Raw genomic sequence first — 20964 nt, forward strand, 5'->3', positions numbered from 1 at the left:
GAGTTCTCCCCTACACTTACTGCCCTATATCATTGCTTCCTGGCATCATGTCTCTCCAACCTTTTGGTGCATTCCTGTTCTGTGCACTGCCCACGTACTAGAGGGAAGGCTGCGGAAAGAGCAACCCCTCCCCAGTGCATGCCTGGCTGCTTAGGAGAAATGCACTATACAATTAAGGTATTAAGTTTTGTCTTCCTGACTGGCAGATCATTCTGCCTGTGTTTTCAAAATGTTGTTGTTATGTTGTTGTTATTATTTTTAATGCAGAGCCCAAACTTTCTCTAGGGAGATCTTGTCTATTTATGGGCTCTGACTTGAAACATTAAATCATTTTGAATGGGGAATAGTTTAAATTCCCCTCCTTTTCCTCTCCCCTGTATCTTGAGAGGGGTTCTGCAAACTCTTTCTCTCTGAGGGTACTAACAGCAGCACCTGAGGGCACTTCTAACCCTGCAGCCCCTAAGGAAAAGCTACTTCCAAATTTCGTTATGTTGTGTGCCAGGCTTCAGCAGCAGTGACGAGGGTGGGAATTTGTATTTCCCTTTGACTTCTCAGGAATTTTCCTTTGCTTATGTAGGTACCAGAATGTAGGTAAAAGTTTCTAAGAAATATTTTGCATACATCTTTTTTGTGTGCAGTTCATATCTGCAGACACAAATAGTGTACACAGATTTTCATTTCTTTGAGTATTTCTTTTGCTTGGTAGTCCAGGCGTGTTGGCTTCACATCCATGAATAGTTCTGGTTCTCAGATGAAAAAAAGCCAACAATACTAGTTTGTAGCCGTTGCAGCTGCTTAAAAATGAACAAGCTTCATCTTGTTAAATTATCTTTTTTTCTCCTTAAAAGTAAAACTGTTGAATATGAGAATGAACCTAAGTTGCTAATTTTAATGTAAAAATATTCTTTTTTTTTTCTTCCAGCTTTTGCTCTGGTATCTGAAGATGTAAAGAAAGAGGTCAAGAAGACTCAGGTACTAATTCTACTGATCTAATCTAGTCTTCCTCTCTGAGATTTTTTTTATATTTAATGGGAACTGCAAAGATTTATTTATCTATTTATTTATTATTTTATTTTATTTATTTACTTTTTGCTGTACTGGGAATGGAACCCAGGAGCATTGTATTTCTGAGCTACACCCCCAGCCCTATTTTTTATTATTTTATTTTGTTTGTTTGTTTGTTTGTTTATTTATTTATTTATTTATGCAGTACTAGAGATGGAACCCGGGTGCATTCTACCTCTGAGCTATACCCCCAGCCCTATTTTTTTTATTCTTTATTTTGAAACAGTGTCTCACTAAGTAGCTGAGTCTGTTTGTGAACCTCAGTCTGTCTCCGCCTCCCAAATGCTGGGATTACAAGTGTGCAACGACACACCTGGCTTATTCTTTATTTTTTTTGGAAACTGGGTCACACTGAGTTGCGAAGTGCCTTGGTAAGTAACTGAGGCTGTCCAGGATTCACGATCCTCTGGGATGAATGCTGGGATTACAAGTGTGTGCCACCATGCCCCACTCAGCTTTTGTTATTTAATAGTTAATATATTTCTTTTGTTATATGAATTAATATAATGTTGATCAGCATATATATATTTTTAATTTGGCTAACATAGAGTTTGAATCCCTAGCAGCGACTTGTAGATAGGCTTGCTTAAAAAAAATCCTTTAATAATTATAGCACACCTACTAGATTTTAAAGTCATTCTAAGATAACAGGTACTTGAGATGGAGACAGACATTTTGGAAATCTTGCTTGGATACCATAGTTTTCTCCAGTTTCAAAGTTAGATTTAATTTTCCTAACCTATGAAAGGATTTTGCTTTGCCATAGATATGTCAAGAGCCTGATTACTGCCACCTTGAAGGTGCCGAGTAGGAAGGAGGGGGTCCTGGGGCCCGAGGGGGAGACCCAAAGGTGACTAAGCGGCCAGATTCCTTATATGCTCAGCACCAAAAAGCAGACCTGAGTTCTGCGGAGGAGGCAGCATTTACTTAAGTTCTCCAGCTTCTGCTCTTTGATCACTGGATTTAGGCAAGAACCTTATCTAAGTGCTTCCCTTTGGGGTTTTGCAGAGGGCCAGTTCAGCAAGTGAGAAATAGAAGCAAGATTTCAAAATATAACTTGCTCTTGCCATATCACTTAAGGCTTTGTTGAGTCTAAATTTTACCCCCAAACCCTGTGTGGTGGCACACTCTTGTGATCCCAGCATTCAGGAGACAGCCTCAGCTACTTAGGCCCTTCGCAGCTCAGTGAGACCCAGTTTCAAAAAATAAAAAGACTAAAATATAGGGGAGAGGGGTGTAGCTCAGAGGTACAATGCTCCTGTGTGCCATCCCTGTAACACACACACACACTCACACACACACACACACACACACACACACACACACACACACTACCCCCACAATTGGTGTAAAAGCATTTCTTAATTGAATGCTTTATTTTTCAACAGAATATCACTGGTTCTAACTATACTATGGAATTCCTTCACAGGGGAAATGATAGTAATAATCTTATGATTTTAAGACTTTTTATGGCTAGTAAAGCATTTTCACACATTTCATTTAGTTTGATCTTCTCAATGATGCTGTTACTACTAAGCAAAGTAGATATTTAAGTTATTAGAAATTACTAGAAAATGAACTTAAAGTTCAAAGTTTCTGAGTCCTTGAAATTTTTTTACACTGTACTATTTTGTATTACATAGGCTTATGATTATAATGTGTGTATTTGACAATTATGAGGATCATTTATGACAAATTAAGGGATGCTACCTAAGGATTATTAACAGAAAATTAAGGTTTTGTTTAATGAATTTAGAAATTATGCTACATACTCTTAAATACAGTTTTTTTTTTTTTTTTTTTTTTTTTTTTTTTTTTTTTTTTTTGCAGTGCTGGGGATTGAACCCAGGGGCATTCTACCTCTGAGCTACACCCCCAGCCCTATTTTTTATTATTTATTTTGAAATAAGGTCTCACTAAATTTCAGAGGGCCTCACTAAATAGCTGAAGCTGGCCAGGAACCTGTGATCCTCCTGTCTCAGCCTTCCAAGTCAAATACAGGTTTTAACTGATTCTTTTTCAAACAAGAGACTGTATGTTTTCTTTGCTTTAAGTATGTACATTAATATAAACAGGGAAAGAGATAGATGAGCTGAGCCCTGTATCTAAGTGTCAGTTTTCATGCAAAGGTATTATTAATGCACTTTAAGATGTCATTAATTGACTCTGCATAGGTCCCACAGCCAAAATAGCTGTTAATCTCATGAGGAGCAGCAATGATAGCATGTCTACTATACACCCAATATACCTGAGACCCGGGGATGGGGAAGATTTAGTTTGTACAAGGTTGTCCAAAATCTGAAGTTGAACCTGGAGTTAGAATTGAAGGCTCTGAACAACGACCTTGTTAATGTTTGCATACCGCTAGGCAAGATCGACAAGGATCTGCCTGGCCGTTCCTGCCCAGAAGCAGCTGCCTCCCGCCCGCTTCACCTCAGACTTGCCACACTCGGGCCACGCGAGGCTTTCTGTCCAGTGCAGGCCAGCTCTTGTCGGGGCCAGGTCCCACCTACCTCAAACAGTAGGCACGCTCACTGAGTGGCCACAGGCTTGGGTCCCCATCATGTTGCAGGTGTCCTCAGGCTGGCTGTGACCTGAACCCTGGGCTCAGCTCCTCTCTCGGGTTCCTGGTGTCTGGCACTGTCCTTGATTCTGACCTGCAGACAGCTTTCGGGGGAGCCTGCCCTTGCAGGATTGTATTCCAGGCCCTAGGTGCTGTCCCCAGCCAGGGCCACCTGCCTGCCTCCAAACTGCATCGTTGCCTGGCTTGACGTCCTAGGTGGCTTTGCTCTCGCATCCTTTATGACACCAGGCTCATGCTGGACACCGGAGCCAGAGGGCTACAGTTCATCTCTTCACCATTGGCCAGTTGTGGCACTTTGTGATCCTTACGGTGCCTCAGTGTCTTCATCTGTAAGACAGGGTAATAGGGCCTACTTCTAAAGGTTGTTTTGAAGATAGATAGATAGAGAGCGAGAGTGAGAGAGAGAACAACTTAGAATAGAACCAAATCCTAATTAATTGTTTACCTGATAACAAGAAATATCTTATGTAGCCCTTTTTGGTGGTACTGGGGGTGGAACCCAGAGGCTTTCTACTTCTGGGTTATACTCCCAGACCTATTTTTTTATATTTTATTTGAAACAGGGTCTCACTAAGTAGCTGAGGCTGGCTTTGAACCTGTGTGGTCCTCCTGTCTCAGCTTCCCAAGTGCAGGGATTATAAGCGTGTACCACCACACCCGGCTCCTTATGCAGTCTTTTAAGAGGTTGCACAAACTAGCTGTTTTACCTAAACATATCAAAGTTACAGATCACAGTAGACCTTACTGCTTTCATTAGCTAGATTATTCTTTCTCCTCCCTCCCTTCTTCCCTTCCAGTACTAGAGATTGAGACCAGGGGCATTCTACCTCTGAGTTACACCATAGCCTATTTTATTTTTATTTTGAGACAGGATTTCACTAAGTTGCTGAGGGCTTCACCTAGTTGCTGCAGCTGGCCTTGAAACTGAGATCCTCCTTTCTTAGCCTTCCAAGAACTGGGATTACAAGTGTGTGTTACCATGGCTGGCTTCATTAATTACATTTCTTTTATGGTGGTGGTGACTTTACAGAGTAGTTCATGAGGATGATAATGATAAGAAAGGTAGGAACCAATAATTATTGAACATTTGTTTTATGTAGATACTGTACTCAGCATTTTATTATCATATTCACCTTACAGTATAACATATATAGTGGGTCCTATAATTATTATTTAAAAATTTTTTTTTTGGTGGTACTGGGGTTCCTGGAAACCCTTCTACCCAGGTTACACTCCCAGACCTATTTTTTTTATATATATTTTATTTATTTGGAAACAGGGTCTCTTAAGCCAACGAGGCTGGCTTTGAGCCTGCACGATCCTCCTGTCTCCTGCCTCCCAAGCTCAGGGATTACAAGCGTGAGCCACCATGCCTGGCTTATTATTTCAGTTTTAAAGATGAGACACAGATGGGTTCTGTAATTATTATTTGTGTTACAGATAAGGTCTGAGCTAGTAACTGGTCAAGGCAGAATTAGAACACAGGATCAGCTTATACCTGAGTGCACTGATAACACATCTGGATTAATTTATTCAAAATTCTGGAGGGTGTTGATGGTGATTGGGTAGAAGATGGCATTTTACTTCTCTTTTCTTACCACAGATTTTCTGTGCTGGGTTTGGTGGTAGAATGTTCCTGCGTTTCATTCCCCGTACCGCACCAAAAAAAAAAAAAGATTTTATGATTTTATGTCATATTCTGTGGCACTGGGAGTTAAACCCAGGGACATATATACCCCTACCTCCATTTTATTTTTATTTTGAAACAGAGTCTCACTAGGTTGATAAGCATATCACTACTTGGTGAAGATGTCCTTGAACCTGTGATCCTCCTGTTTCAGCCTCCCAAGTTCTGGGATTACAGGCTTGTGCCACAATGCCTGGCTGTGAACATCTTTTAAGCATGTTATATCCTCTTTGTGTGTGTGTGTGTGGGGGGGTACTGGGATGGAACCCAGTGGCATTGTACTTCTGGGCTACACCCTTAGCCCTATTTTTCAGTCTTTTTATTTTTGAAACAGGGTTCCACTGAGTTGCGAAGGGCCTCGCTAAGTAGCTAAGGCTGTCTGTGAACCGTGATCCTCTGGTCTCTGCCTCCTGAAAGTTGGGATTATAAGGGTGCACCACCACGCCCGGCTTATATCCTCTTTTTATGAAGAACTTATGTATTTGGATTGCATGTGTTCAAATATATTGTGGCTTAAAAACTCAAACTTATATGAAAAGGAAATGGATATATGTTTTCCTGGTTGTAGGAGCTGTCCATGGGTAGATGTATTTGTAACAAATCTTTTTTCTATCTGGATAGCGATTCAGTTGACTTATACAACCTTGAGAGTGAGGACATTTTGATGAATATTGATAGTATAAGAAATATGGCAGCAGAGATAATAAAACAAATCATGTGTTTCTTTCTTCTTAGGAAGAATTAATCCTATTCACTAGGGAAGTTGAAGACAGAATTTTAAATGTTCTGTCAATTTGTACATTTAGTTTAATTTTCTTTCTCAAAGGAGAAATTATTCAAGACCATTCAGGTTCTGTTTCACTTCACCTAATTCAACTCTTTCTTGGATATTTATTTTTATGGTTTACAAATTGAATCATTTGAAACAGCTAATGATTTCCTGGCTATTGTGTCAGCTGATCTGAGTTACAGTTCTTAATAATAGACAAAGATATATAATCGGTTGCTATTTTTTTGATTTAGGAGGTTTAGATGCTATTCCAGTTTGTTCAAGTTAGTCTAGAATCACTGAGTTCCAGATATTTTTCATCTTTCAACTTGTTGATAAAGGTGACTTCTATTGTACATGTTACTTATAACTTCCTCTCACAATATAGTCTGGTTTACTGACCAGGGAAGACTGGCAAGCATTCATTGGGTAAGTGGCATAAGGGAGAGGCATTGCCAAGGATTCTATAGACGTGGGCTTTTCATCCTGGGTTTGTGGCCAGTGGCTTGGGAATATCTTTTGTTTTTCTGAGATATGGAAAGATAAAGGATTATGTTGTTTGTAAAAGGGGAGTGTTACATTTAGTAATCTCCAGTGCTACTTCTAGATCCAATCATTCTATTTTTATTTTTTAAATATGTTTTTGGGGTACATTGTAATTATGCTTCATAGTGAGGGTCAAAGTGATCCACACATACCTGCCCACGGCCTTGATGTGCTTCCCTCCTGATCCCGTCCTACGTCCTCCTGCCCTCGTACATGTTAGTGAGATTGGTAGTGATATCTTCATGTACGGAAATAGCACTGTTATAACTGTTTCCCTCGTCAAGCTTCCTCTGTCTCTTTTTCTCTTCTCGTCCCCTGCTTCTACCGTTCTACTGGTTTCTCTGCTCTTTATCTGAAGTCCACTTTGATTCCATTTTTCTTTCTAGTGTCTACATATTAGAGAAAGCACGTGATCCTTGACTTTTTGGGACTGGCTGACCTCATTTAGCATGATATTCTCTAGTTTATGTCATTTACCTGCAAATGACATCATTTTATTCTTTTTTTATGGCTGAGTAAAAGGCCATTGTGTGTATATACCTCCTTTTCTGTATATACCACTGTGCAGCTAGAAACATGGCCCTTGTCTGGCAGCCAATCTGTGGCCTCTCATAGGTAGCTTGGCCACAGGCAGCTAGCAGGCTCGTGGTGGCAGCCAGCGGTGCCCCCGAGCTGGGTCCAGTGTTCTTACCCAGGTGTCTGTCCTGGTTGAGAGTGGCATTAGGTATAACTGGTACCCTGCAGTATTAACCTGACTTTGGCTTAGCACATTCAAAAAGCAGGCTCAAGTTTGCTGTCTTTTTTACTAGTTCTAAAAGCTCCATGTTTTATCATGGTTAGGTGAAGTGTCATCTGATACTAGGATCCAACAGATCAGCATCTAACTATGGCTTCTTCTCTATTCAGTGGCATTTCTGATCCCGAACCAAGATACTTTCATACAGTGCTACTCAAGGTAGTCATTCTCCTGTGGTTAGTCCTCTCTCCTCTCTGTCTCTTATAACAGTTCCTTTGGCATTCTTAAAGGACACATCTGCATTTTGGCTTTTAATTTGCTCCCAATTTTGATGGTAAAGGCTCACAACCACAATTCTCAATGCCGTCTTTGAAGAAAATTGAGGGATATTTGTCACCATCCAATTGTCATAATTAGAGCATATGGCTGTTGAAAATGAAAGAGGGCAATTAGAAAGAAAACTCCTTCCTAGTCTGCAGAGAAGGAGATGAAAATGTCAGATTTAGCTGCCGATGCCTTACAGTTTGCCAGTCTTTCAAGAATTTGTCCTTGAAATGCGCAGAGTGAGAACCAGGTATTTCTGTGCCACATGCAGATTTCTGTGTCTAGAGCTTGCCAGCTCTGAGGCATCCTTTCTGGCTCATTGACCATGTGTGCTGCTATAACAGAAAACCTGAGGTTGAGTAATTTATAAGGAACTGAGATTTATTTCTTATGGCCTGAAAGCTGGGAAGTCCACAGTAGGGAGAGGGTGGGATCTGGAGAAGCCTCATTTGCTAGAGTTGGTCCATGGCAGAAGATAGAAAAAAGAGTTCACACAAGAGAAGAGAAAGCTTAGCAGGGCGTGGTGGTGCAGGTTCGTAATCCCAGCATTCGGGAAGGTGAGACTGGAGGATTGTGGTTCGTGGACAGCTTCAGCTACTTAATGAGGCCCTGTGCAACTTAGTGAGACCCTGTTTCAAAATAAAGAATAAAAAAATAGGGCAAGGGGTGTAGCTCGGATGTGGAGGTTGAATGTCCCTGGGTTCCATCCCAGACCCGCAAGAGAGAGGAAGAGAGAGAGAGAGAGAGAGAGAGAGAGAGAGAGAGAGAGAGAGAGAGAGAGAGAGAGAGAGACAGACAGACAGAGAGGGAGGGAGGGAGGAGAAAGCTGAACCTGGATTTGAAACAAACTTACTCACTGGATCAAGGACCTCTTCCAAATAATGACATGAGCCCATTCATGAGGGCCGAGCCTTCCTGACCTAATCACATCTTAAAGGTGTGCCACCTCTCAGTAAAAGTCATTGCTTTGGGGATGAAGTTTTAAAAACTTGTCAATTGGGAACACATTCAAACCATAGCAACTACCATCAACTGACCTCCTCCACTGCCCTTTGCAAGTCCCCAAGGCTGTATGCCAGGTGGACACTGTGGGGGTCCAGAGCTGGATAAGACAGAATTCCTGTTACTAGGGGTTGCATCTCAAGGATGTGGCAGCATCCACACCCTTTTTTGTCTGAACCCAAAAGATGATAAAGGGCAGCGACCGGGAGAGCTCTTCTTGAGGAACGTCCTGCCAGCTTTGGGACCAACTCAGAAGATAGGTTTGCAATGATACAGAGTTGAAAAGGCTCTTATTTGTTTTTAAGTATTGGGTATCGAACCCAGGAACATTCTCACTCTAAGCCCCAGTCCTATTTTTTATTCTTTATTTTGAAACAGGGTCTCACTAAGTTGTGAAAGGCCGCACTGAGTAGCTGAGCCTGGCTACAAACCTGAGATCCTCCTGTCTCAGCCTCCCAAGTACTGGGATTACAAGAGTGCGCCACCATGCCTGCCTCGACAAGGCTTTTAGAACTGGCCTTCTGAGGGACATCATTTCACACAGGAGGAAGGAGCTTGAACTCACCTAAGCAACTTGCCGAGGATCCTGTGCACGAGAAGCGCAGTATTTCACAGGTCCTGGCGTGATGCCGAAGTAGTCTCTGCAGTGTCTCTCCCCTCCATTTCTGTCTCGTTCCTTTACGAAGCGTTCCCCAGCTTCTATCTTTAAGTCTCCCCTCCAAGCGTTAAATATGCACTGTACATATTTATTCACTGGATTGCTAGCTCAGTTGTGTGATGAGATTTATCTTTTCCTCTTTCATTTTAAATACAGGATTTGAAGAAAAGTGGCATATCAAGAAAAAATGACATAGGTAAGTGATGATTTTCTTTTGAATCTAAAAACATGAACTCATACAAATGTGGTTGTATAGTATAGTTCGCTAAAGCGGATTTTTCTTTCTGATTTTATTCATGGGGTAAATTTTGTTGTCCGAGTATCCTGTTCTTGAGCCAGCCCAACATTTACCCTCATGAAGACTGGGGGAAAGTATTTTTTAGATTGACACTTTGGCTTGTGATATGTGTTGGAGGTAGTCGCTAATGTGTTAGGTTTAATTCCCTCAGCCACCATTCTCTGAGCTTTCAGTGAGGCTAAAGTACTGTGCCAGGTGTGTACTGTGGGGGTACAGAGCTGGATAAGACAGAATATCTGTTACTAGGGGCTATATTAGTCCATTTTCTGTTGCAATAACAAAACACTAGAGGATAGAGATTTGTCTAGCTTACAGTTTTAGAGGCTAAAAGCTCAAGATTGTGAGGCTTCATTAATTTGGTCTCTGGCAAGATCCCCTTTGGCTGATGGCATCCTGGTGGGGCCATTTGGGAGAAGGGGACATTGCATGCTGAGGCAAGAAGCCAGAGAGATTCAGGGGTCAGACTCACTCTTTTATAACATCTCATTCTCAAGAGAACCAACTGGGTCCTCAGAAAACTAACATTAATCTCTTCTGAGGGCAACACCTCCAATGATCTAACCACCTCCCAGGAGGCCCCGCCTCTTAAAGATCCCACCACCTCCCAACACTGCCACACTGGGGACTTAGGTTCCAGTACATGAGCACTCATGTGATATCCAAGCTGTCAGGGTGTGTACTTAGTGAGAGGGAAGGACAGCAGTGGCCTTCACTTGTCCTGCATTCTGCTTAGAGCCCGGCTTCCCAGGCATTGACCTGCAGGTGGCTGCCAGCCCTTCAGGAGTCAGCTCAGCAGTCACAGCCAGCAGACTCCTGAGGATCCTGTGTGGAAGCTGCTTTCCCCTCCTGCCAGCACAGCCTGTCTGCACCACTGTTTGCACTCCTCTTCAATCCCATCTCTCCCCACCCAGCATATTGTCATTTTTAATGCCATGGGAGGCCCACCCCAGTGTGTTGATGGAGGGTGAAGCTGAACTACTGTGAGTAGGGGTGAGTCTGTCCCCCAAGGGTATGAACTTTGTCAGTGTCCTTCATTCTGGGTAGACAGTGGAGAGTTGGAAGGTGGGCTATGGATAAAAAGGAGAAGGAACACTTTCTAGGCCTTTCCTTCCTAATCCTGGAGTCTAAGGAGAATAGAAAGAAGTACAGGAGCTGGGTGTGGTGGCACATGCTTGCAATCCCAGCATTCGGGAGGCTGAGACAGGAGGAGTGTGGTTCTAAGACAGCTTCAGCTACTTGTGAGGCCCTTTGCAACCAAGTGAGACCATATTTCTTTTTTTTTTTTTCTTTTTTTTTTGTGGTACTGGGGTTCCTGGAAGCCCTTCTACCTCCGGGCTACACTCTCAGACCTATTTTTACGTTTTTATTTGGAAACAGGGTCTCCTAAGCCAGCGCGCGCGGCTGGCTTCGAACCTGCGCGATCCTCCTGTCTCTGCCTCCCAAGCGCGGGGATTACAAGCGTGCGCCACCACGCCCGGCGTCTTTTTTTCTTTTTTAAGATTTAAAGAAGTTTATTAGAAAGATAGAAATATAGAAAATAGAAATATAGCCCCATGCCAGAGTGGCATGAAGGGTGACTTGAATGAATACACCAAAACCAGTGAGACCATATATAAATAAAAAAAAAGAAGCATAGGAGAGGGTGACTTGTGCAGGGGAGGTGCATCTGGGGCCACAGGGGCCTGTAGGGGCCTGGGCTTGGGTCTGCAGACTCTGAGAACAGTGATATGCAAAGGTCTACATCTGATCATAGAGTTTTTTTTTTTTCCTGTCACAACACCCTGTATTGCTCAGCCACTCCTTTGCATGTGGAGATTTTCACTCTGTGGCCAGTTTGGAGCATTTGTTTATATGTTTATTTTATGGGAGCTGATGGATCTCCTCAGTGCACATGGTTACTAAAGGAATTAATGACCCGAGTCTGGAACATGGGCTTGAAACTACTCAAGGGATGTTACCTGGGACATGTAAATTTATGTTCTTCTTGCAGTTGCAAGTGGTAAGTCATAGGGATACTTAATTTGGTATCAGGTGATCTGAAGAAGACCCAAGGGGCTTCTTTTTCCCAAAGCTTCATAAACATCTGTAGGACCAGGGGGCTACTAAAAAAGATACAGTCACAGTCACCATATCACCAGCAAAATCAGAGCGTCTCAGCCACAGGCTCACGGGGGTCAGGCCTGGGCCATGCCCCCCTTGCACAGGTTGTCATTGTTTCTCTTGGCTCATTGCCTTATAGAGAGACTCGCTAGAGTACTATTACTCCTTCTAAGGAAGACATCATTGAAGTGGTGCTTCCTGTATGTGTGTGTATGCACATGCATCCCTAGGTTTTAAATATAAGGCTACTTGTTATTCACCTTTTATCAAAAGAGCCTGTATTGATTTCTCATCAGAAAAATGCTAGCATGCAGAAATCCATCCTTCCAGGTCATTTCTGATGAAGAAGATTAGCATTTAGTAGAGTCCTTGGCTCCTGCTGGGTGCTCAGCCACTGAAGAAATAGAGTCTGGATTCTTTTACCTTCAAAGAGAAGCTGTTTCACTTCCAGGCATCTTCCTGAAGCTTCTCTGCAGCCCACCGTGGGCTTCAGCACCGCAGAAGCCCCTTCTGTATCCTTGACTAATTTCTTTATCATACCCTTCTAGCCTTGTCACGTTGATTGCTATTGCCAGGCACTTAGTGTGAGACTCATTTATTGCATACTCTTAGAAGAGAAACAGTGATAATTTGTCTTGAGTGGTGACAGTGTTTGCTGAAGGCAAATTGCAGTGAGTTTAGAAATGTGCAACCAGGATTCGAAGGAAATAGCAGAATCGTCTTATTTAGCTCCGTAGATTGGGCATTGTGAACCTGAGTCAGGTGGCCAAGGACATCAACAGGGAAGAGAGCTGCCAGCTGCTGAGATAAGTTCTGGGGTCTGGACTTGGCCAGAATGTGATTCAGCTTGGGAGGACTTAGGTCATTATGTCAGAAAACAATTTTTGTTGCTGATGTAAAGAACAGTAAGAAGTTAGGCATGAACACTGTTTTCAGCACCAAACTGTACTGACCTGGTTCTTTTCTGGAGTGAATTGGGGCTGTAGAGTGTGTCATGTTATCAGGTGTCCCTTCCCTATTAGCCTTGTCCTGAGAACTCTCCCTCATGCATCCTACTCCTTAGCCAGACTGAGCTGGTAGTATTTTCAGGCCCTCAGTTTGACTCTTTGTCCCAAGCTATCGCTGCTGTTTATGCAGGGAAGGTCTTTCCATCCCCTTTTTGCCTGTCTCCAGAACATAGTGTCTTTATCCCCCTCCTGTGGAAAGGCCCAGCTACCTGGGGCCCCATTTGGCTCCTGAGGCCCTTCTCCGCTTAAAAGCAATTAATATGTAGCCCAAACCACGCAGCACAGCATCTAAATCCTTTATGACCCAATCAGGCTGAGTCCTCCTCCCTCTCTAATTTTGTCACTCTCAGTGCCCCCCCCCATCCTTTCCTTAGACTGCCCACCAGACTCCCTGGTTAGGTACTCACGGACTGTAGAGATGAGGCAAACTGCGGACTCTCCAATTATCCCCCTTCGCTGCTACTGATTTGTTACCCTCTGTGCGTCAGTCTGCAGAAAATTGCCTTGTTTTAAAGGAAACTGGGGGAACTCTCCTCCCAGGAGCTTTTCGTGCTCCAGCCCCACTCGCTTCCCATGCTCCCTTGGTCCGCTGTGCCTGGCTCTGGCTTTCCACCTACTGGCTGGTGCTGCCACAGCCTGTCTCCTGACTGTGCTTAGACACTTCAGTGCTGTGATTGTGGTCGTTCATCTTTGTGTCCCAGAGCCTTGCCCTTAGTAGGTACTCTGACGACGTTTGCTGAACAAATGCATGTAGCGTAAGTGATTGAAATACAGGAAGAGGAAGGGCCAGCATGTTCTTAGGGGCTGTGTTACGATCAAAGGACAGATCCAACTTATAGACACAATTTAGATACATGAAAAGGGAAAGGATTTTCTTTTGTTGTTTTTGCAAAGCCTCTTCCCTCCGTGAAGAATGGGTTGTCTTCCTGAGAAGATCAGTGGGAGCTTTGTTGAGCTGGTAAGAAGTAGCAGGAGTTGTTACTGTGGTACATGTAGGATTAGCATCTTGACACATGGATCTGCTCTTTTAAAGAACTGAATATGAAATAATTTCAACATATGATATAATGAATATCCATGCATCTTCTACCTAGATTAAGAAATAAAACATTGCTAACATAGATGAAACCTGTTAACCATTATCCTTACTTGGTGGGAATTATTTTCACATACTTTTTTATATGTTTACATGATATGTGTGTATATATATATATATGTATATATATGTATATATATACATATATATATATATATATATGAGCTGTATATCTATTGTGCATATTTCAGCTTATATTTTTGCAAACTATTGACTTATATTGTTATTCTTTTGCGAGTTGTTTTTATCCTAGGATTCTATCTTTGGTTTTGTTTTGTTTTTTTTGGTGGTACTGGGGTGGAACCCAGAGGCTTTCTACCTCCAGGCTATACTCCCAGACCATTTTTATATTTTATTTGGAAACAGGGTCTCACTAGGTTGCTGAGAGCCTCACTAAGTAGCTGAGGCTGGCTTCGAACCCGTGCGATCCTCCTGTCTCAGCCTCCCAAACGCAGGGATTACAAGCATGCGCCACCACGCCCGGCTGGATTCTATCTTTGGGATTCATCTTTACTATCTAGGTTGATATGTATAGTGCTAGTTAATTTTTATATGTAGCCCTTAGGTACATGTGGTGATAGTTCATTTTTATTGCTATATAGTATTCTGATATATATATCTTGTTGGTGGGTACTTGGGTTGCCTCCGTTTTATTTTTCTTTTTACACATGCCATCATGAACACTCTTACTATAAATCATTGTCCATACATCAGAGTTTCTCAAGGGTGGTTAATAGGAGTGGGATTTCTGGGTTGTTGGGCACGTGCATCTTTAACCTAATTAAAATTTGAAAATATTATCCCAGGAGATTTTTTACTTCATTCTTAACAAAAATGAAATCTTTGTAATTCCCTTTTGATATGCCAGTTCATATTATTGTTTTAGATGTAGTGGATGGAAGATAACACTTTAGTTCAAACATATGACACCTCTTTAAGCTTTATCTATGTGCTTAAGGTGTAGAGCCAAGAAGCCAATTTAAAATAAGAGGTGGGCATATAGAATGTCCTTATTTATATAAATTCCTAAAGAGAAGGAATTAGGTCATATTCAGTAGGTTGCTCCACATTTCCTTTTAAATTTTTTATTGAGCCTTAATCAAAGAGGATTTCAGATGATATTTAGGATCTAAATGGCTCACTGTGGGGCTATCTGTTGTATGAATACTTAAGTGAGTGAATAAATGAATGGAACTACAGAACCGAACATAAGAACAATAAAATATAATGGAGTGCAATTAAAACCAAATCAGTGTCCCTGAGCTGAAGTGTTAAAGAGAAAGGCTTGTGATAGGAAGAAGAACTTCGTATCGATATGCTATAAACCTGGCCAGAGGCTACATTTTATGTGACATCTACAGCTCCTTGTCTGCTGGCAGTGTGCTGCCACTGTGAGTGTTTTTGTTTCTTTATTTTGACTTCAGAATGAGGGGAGGCCTAATGTGCTGCTTTGGTGTGTGTCCTGAGCTACTACCTCTATTGGTAAGACCTAGGTGTGGGGAGGTTTGCCCCAGCCAGGTGGACATACTAAGGTTTCCTCTCTGGCCAATGTTGTAGAAAGCTGGCTACTTTGAGTGGTCCTAGTGGACTGGTAAATACTGTTAGTGTGTTGTTACAGATGGACTTTTATATAGCACTTCTGGCTAGTGCTCTGCTGCTGTGGAATTATTGCAGCTGGTTTCTGCAGATAATACCTAATCCTAGCTAGGTGCCTTGTGAGGTAGGGTAGGGATTACTGAGTTATTTATTTGTAAATCCTTGTGAACTTACAGGACCTATGCAGTTACCATTAAGTATCTCTGTAAAGGGCCATCCAGAACATCCTTTTCTTTTCTTTTTTTTTTTTTTTTTTTTTGTGGGTCTGGGGATGGAACCCAGGGGCATTTGACCTCCGAGCTACAGCCCCTGCCCTATTTTTTATTCTTTATTTTGAAACCGGGTCTCACTGAGTTGCAGAGGGCCTCACTAAGTAGCTGAGGCTGTCCACGAACTGCGATCCTCCGGTCTCAGCCTCCAGAATGCTGGGATTACAAGCGTGCGCCACCACGCCCGGCTCAGAACATTCTTGAAATACTGGATTAGTTTGCCAGGGTTCTGTCTATAGTTTGAGGATAAAATGTTTCTCAAAGGCCTATGTGTTAATGGCTTGGTCCCCAGCCCCTGGTGCTATTGGGAGGAGGTGGAACCTTTAAGAGGTAGGGCCTCATAGAAGAAAGTTAGGTCACTGGGGGCATGTCTTTGAAGGGAATATTGGAACCCAGCCCCTTTCTGTCCTTTGTTTCCCAGCTATAATGATAGACTGTGCTACCACAGGCCTGAAGCAGCAGGGCCAAGTGACCATGAACTTAAACCTCAAAAACTGTGAGCCAAAATAAGACTTTCCTTCTTCTAAGTTATCTCAGGTATATTGTCACAGTAACGGAAAGCTGACTAACACAGGCTGTATTAACAAGTACCGCAAACTGGGTACCTTCCTGTCAGTCAATAGAAATTTATTGTCTCCTCGTTCTGGAGGCTGGAAGTCTGTGATCCAGGTGTCAGCAGGGCGGGTCCCATCTGAGGGCTCTGGAGGAGAATTTATCCTACGCCTCTCTCTTGACCTTGTAGGTGGCCATCTTTCCTCTGTGCATGTCTGTCTCTGTGTCCAGATTTTTTCCTTTTGTAAGGACACCTGTCATATTGGATAAGAAACCACCTTAATGACCTCATTTAAACTTGGTTACATCGGTAAGGACTCAGCTCCAAGTGAGGTCCCATTCTGAAGTATAGCGGGTTAGGATTTCAACATGTGCATTTTGGGGACACAGTTCAACCCATGGCAGGTAGCATCATGATGTAGGGGTACATGGGGATCCTCAGAAGGCTACGTATAAACATTGGACTTAGACCCACGAGAGAGGCTGGTGTTCTCAACATTATACTTTGGCACACTCCTTTTGACAGATGCAGGAGCACATTCAGTTTGTTATCACAGATTTGGCCTAGTACAGGGAGCTTATTTACTTGCTAACTTCTAGGAAGGAAGTCTTGAAAATCCGCTTAAAAAGGAAGTTTTTGTCTCTAGAGTTCTATATAAACTTTCCCCCCTAAGAGTTTATTGCCCGAAGGCTTGTCTTGTAGCTGTTGTTTTTATTCACTTGTTTTCAAGTTTATTTCAGTTGCTGTTAAAAAAAATAGTTGAAACTTTTTTTTTTTGTTCTAGACTTAAAAGAAATTGTATTTGTCATCCAGAGTCAAAGTAATTCTTTTCATGTAAAGAGAGCAGAACATTTGAAAAAAATCATCTTAAAACAGGCTGCAAATCTTACACAGGTATGTAGGGATGGTTTGGGGTATGTGCCAGTCATGTATTTCTTGATACATTTATGTTTTCCAAAAGCATGGTGTCTGTAAAAATTTTTTATCTAGGTGAGAATAATTCTTCTGGCTCATTTTTCTTACTTAATATTACTGTTTATTGTTGAAAATGCTCTGGTAATTCAAAGTATCATATTCTAGATTGTTTAATATGTATATATATGTATCTACTTATTTAATTTAAGAGAATTATATGATTGTTTAAGACTGTGTGGCTTTGTTATGATGTCTGATTAAAGGAAGCAGGAGAAATAACTTTTTAAAGGCAGTACTTAAAATAGCAGAGATAATTAATGTTAAAAAATTTGCTAACGAGTTCCGAGGCAATTTTCATGTTGAAATAACATTTTCATTAATCTTAGCATGGTGCTTCCTCTATGAGTCTCTTAATCTGTTTTTTAATTGGATGTCATTAATTGAACTTTGATTTGATTTATAATGTAATATACTACAAGGATTATAGAGAGAAAAATCTATGCATACAGGTACATTTTAATGACATTTAAAATAGGTGTGAACTGAATCTAAAGTTGTTCTGACTAGTGTTAGAAGCTTGAGAGTTTGAAATGAAGAAAAATCTACTTTCTTGTTCAGTAGTTTCTCTTTATTTTAAGGGATATGGTCTAAAATCCATAGTGGCTGCTTGAAACCATCGATAGTATGGAACTCTATATACTATGTTTTTTCTAAGACAAAGTTTAATTTATAAATTGGGCACAGTAAGAGATGAACAACAATAATAGAACAGAATAATTAAAGCAATGTACTGTAATAAAGTTGTCAGCAGCACTACTGACATGCTTTGGGGCCATTATTAGATAAAGTAAGGGTTACTTGGACACAAGCACTACAATATTACAACAGTCAGTCTAAAAACTGAGATGGCTATTCAGTGACTGATGGATGGGTGTATATATATATATGGTGAGGATACACTGGGCGAAGGGATCATTCACATCCTGAGTAGCACTGAGTGAGGCAGCCCAAGAGTTCATCATACTACTCAAAATGGCACATAATTGAGAACTTAGCGAATTATTCATTTATGGAATTTTCCATTTTATATTTTCAAATTATTATGTACTGCTGCATAGGTGCTTTTCTTCTTTAGCCAAATTAAGAAAAAAAAAAAAACAAACAACTTCCTTCAAGACCTTTACACCATGCTTTGGCCTTTAAGACAAATGCTTCTCAATACAGGTAAACACTCTGTATACAGACAATGTTATCTCTTGTTTTTCCTAGGAAATAACTTTTTGACAGAATGTTCTCTTTTTATTGAGGGGGGTAGAAAATGTAGGGTCAGAAGTATCCATGGAGAAAAGCAGCCTTAATAATATTTGAGGATGAGAATAAGGTCTATGGTATTTCCTCTTTAAATTATCGGCATATAAACTTCAATAAACCTCCTTTCATTCCTACAAGTACAAGTTTTCTGGGATGCTGCCCCATTTGGAACATTATGCTTTCTCAAGGGAGAGGAAAGAATTACATGCTCTTGCAGATTATTTTTTGATAATCTGAGATTAGAGCAACCTAATAGGTTTAAAATTCATCTTGGCCATGGAAACTAACTTTTGGAGCTTTTCTTCTCCTGAGGTTTTCTGGCTCTTATCAGAGGCTCAGGCATGCAGCAACTGTGAGTGGCCAGCTTCCATCTGCTGCAGTAGGCATGCCAGCGAGGTGGCCACTGTGGACTGCTTCAAAGGAAGGGGGCCCAAGTAACATGAATAGTCCCTCATTTGGGTCCATGTAAACATGAACGGGGTTTAGCATAATCAGACCTTGACAGTTCTTCTTATTGTGTGGCCACCATGACACAACTTGGGCTTGTCAGAACACAGGTACTACTTACTCATATATATGGATCAGAACATAGTTCTAACATCAGAACACAGCTGGGCATCACTTACTCATATATGAATTAAGAACTCACTTTTTCTCTGCCTGTGCCCTGCTCCCAGAAATATTTCTCATCTTACAGAGGCAGACTCACTCATGTTTGTCTAGATTATGCATCTTCTCCTTTTAACCTGTAGTCGTAGTTCTTAGTAGTAGTTCTTGCTGTTAATGTAGATAGCACCTTGTTACCGAAGCCCAGTTGATTGAATTTACCCTCATTCTTTCTCTACTATTTGTTCACTCTTTTCTTTTTCTTTCTTTTTTTTTTTTTTGTGTGTGTGCAGATCAGGACTTATTATTGGCTCTCCTCCTTTCCCTTTCACTCTTCTGGAGAGATTAGTTTTCAGTGAGCTTTGAATCAGGACAGTGTTTCTAAGGCTTGCTTCACAGTGGGTAGGGATAAGGCACATAAGTATCTTTTAATGGAAAGCAATAGAAATTATAAAATGTTCTTTTTTCCCCTTAGGAAAAAAGATACTTGGGAGAGTGTTGCTGGGGCCTGGGTGTGCCTGCTTCTTCTGGGATCCTGCAAGGAATGGGGCCGAGGCGCAAGGCCAGTGGACCTTTAAACTGACTCTAGGCCCTGGGAGAGACTGGTTAGCGGTTCCCATCAAAGCTGACCCCAGCAGTGGAGAATGTGTACTAGCTGGAGCTTATTCTTGGTGTGATTCAATGGACTTTGTGTTTGGTGCTGAGGACTGAACCCAGGGCTTAGTGCACACTTTACATATATTCTCCTGTGGAGCTTCATTCCCACTCTCCCAGAAGTTTTGTGGCAAGATGGCAGGCAGGTCCAGAGCTTGTTCCCTTTTGCCTAGATAATTGCACTGAGCTTATTTATGTACTGATGCTCATGTCTCTGGATCCCAGGTTGCCTCCTGCTACTCACTGCTTTGAACTTACTTCCCAGTAATTGCAAAATTCCTCTGGTTCTGTGATCACTGTGCTCTGCCTCTGTGTTTTGCACATATCCACCCTGTTATCTCTTTGAGCTCCTATGATCTCTAGGAAATCTTTCCGTGTGCTTTTATTATTTTTTTTTTTAATGGTTCTGGGGATTGAACCCAGAGGCATTTTACCTCTGAGCCACACTCCCAGCCCTATTTTATTTTTTATTTTGAAACAAGGTTTCACTAAGTTGATGAGGCTAGCCTTGAATTTATGATCCTCCTGTCTCATCCTCTCAACTACTAGGATTATGGTGCTGGGCGCCACCATGCCCAGCCCTGTGCATCTTCCTGACCTGCAAGAAGGGTCATGTTGTAAGTTGCTTCCCCTTTGCCCCACTTCTGAATCATGCACAGACTTCTACTGCATATTTTTCACTTTGTATCTTGCTTGTTACCCATTTGTCTTTCTTGCCTATAAATTTTGAGATCAGAGGAGAGAATGTGTCTTATTACAGTTTTGATTCCTCAGAACCAAGCACAGTGTTTTTATGCACTTAGCTTGCATCTTCAGTGAACATTAATTAAATTGAATCCCTGAGATTCATTATATATTTTTTTTTTCTCAGAGCAACTTCTCTACAGCAATAGGAGTTTCTTTTCCGTTCTCTTTTGCACAGTGTGGACACCTTTGGTCATGCACATATACATGTTTACTCAAGGGTGCTCATCTACACACACACACACACACACACACACACACACACACACACACACACTGCATTAAATCACAAGTTCTCTGAAGGCAGACTTTTTTCCTCCTTAGCACCATAGACAAAGTAGCTGTCCAACAAATAGTGTTTGATTGAATACATTTAACAGATTAAAATTGAACTTACTTTAAGTAAATTATTTAAGTAAATCATTTTATTTTGTTAATTCTTAA

General features: G+C 41.5%; 1 protein-coding gene across 2 annotated transcripts in view; it reads left to right on the top strand.

Moving 5' to 3' along the window:
- B3GLCT (beta 3-glucosyltransferase) overlaps positions 1-20964 on the top strand; it is a gene marked incomplete at both ends in the record, with an annotated part of 136215 nt that overhangs the window by 13099 nt on the left and 102152 nt on the right. The window contains 3 exons of one of the 2 annotated variants that reach the window (XM_080719912.1): positions 923-972; positions 9528-9567; positions 17075-17184. In XM_080719912.1, the coding sequence (XP_080576038.1) occupies positions 923-972; positions 9528-9567; positions 17075-17184 (200 nt within the window). The remainder of the gene's footprint in view (positions 1-922; positions 973-9527; positions 9568-17074; positions 17185-20964) is intronic. The other variant, XM_080719913.1, reaches the window with a different exon arrangement.

Source organism: Muscardinus avellanarius, assembly GCF_963383645.1.
Source record: "Muscardinus avellanarius genome assembly, chromosome: 2".
Lineage (NCBI taxonomy): Eukaryota > Metazoa > Chordata > Mammalia > Rodentia > Gliridae > Muscardinus > Muscardinus avellanarius.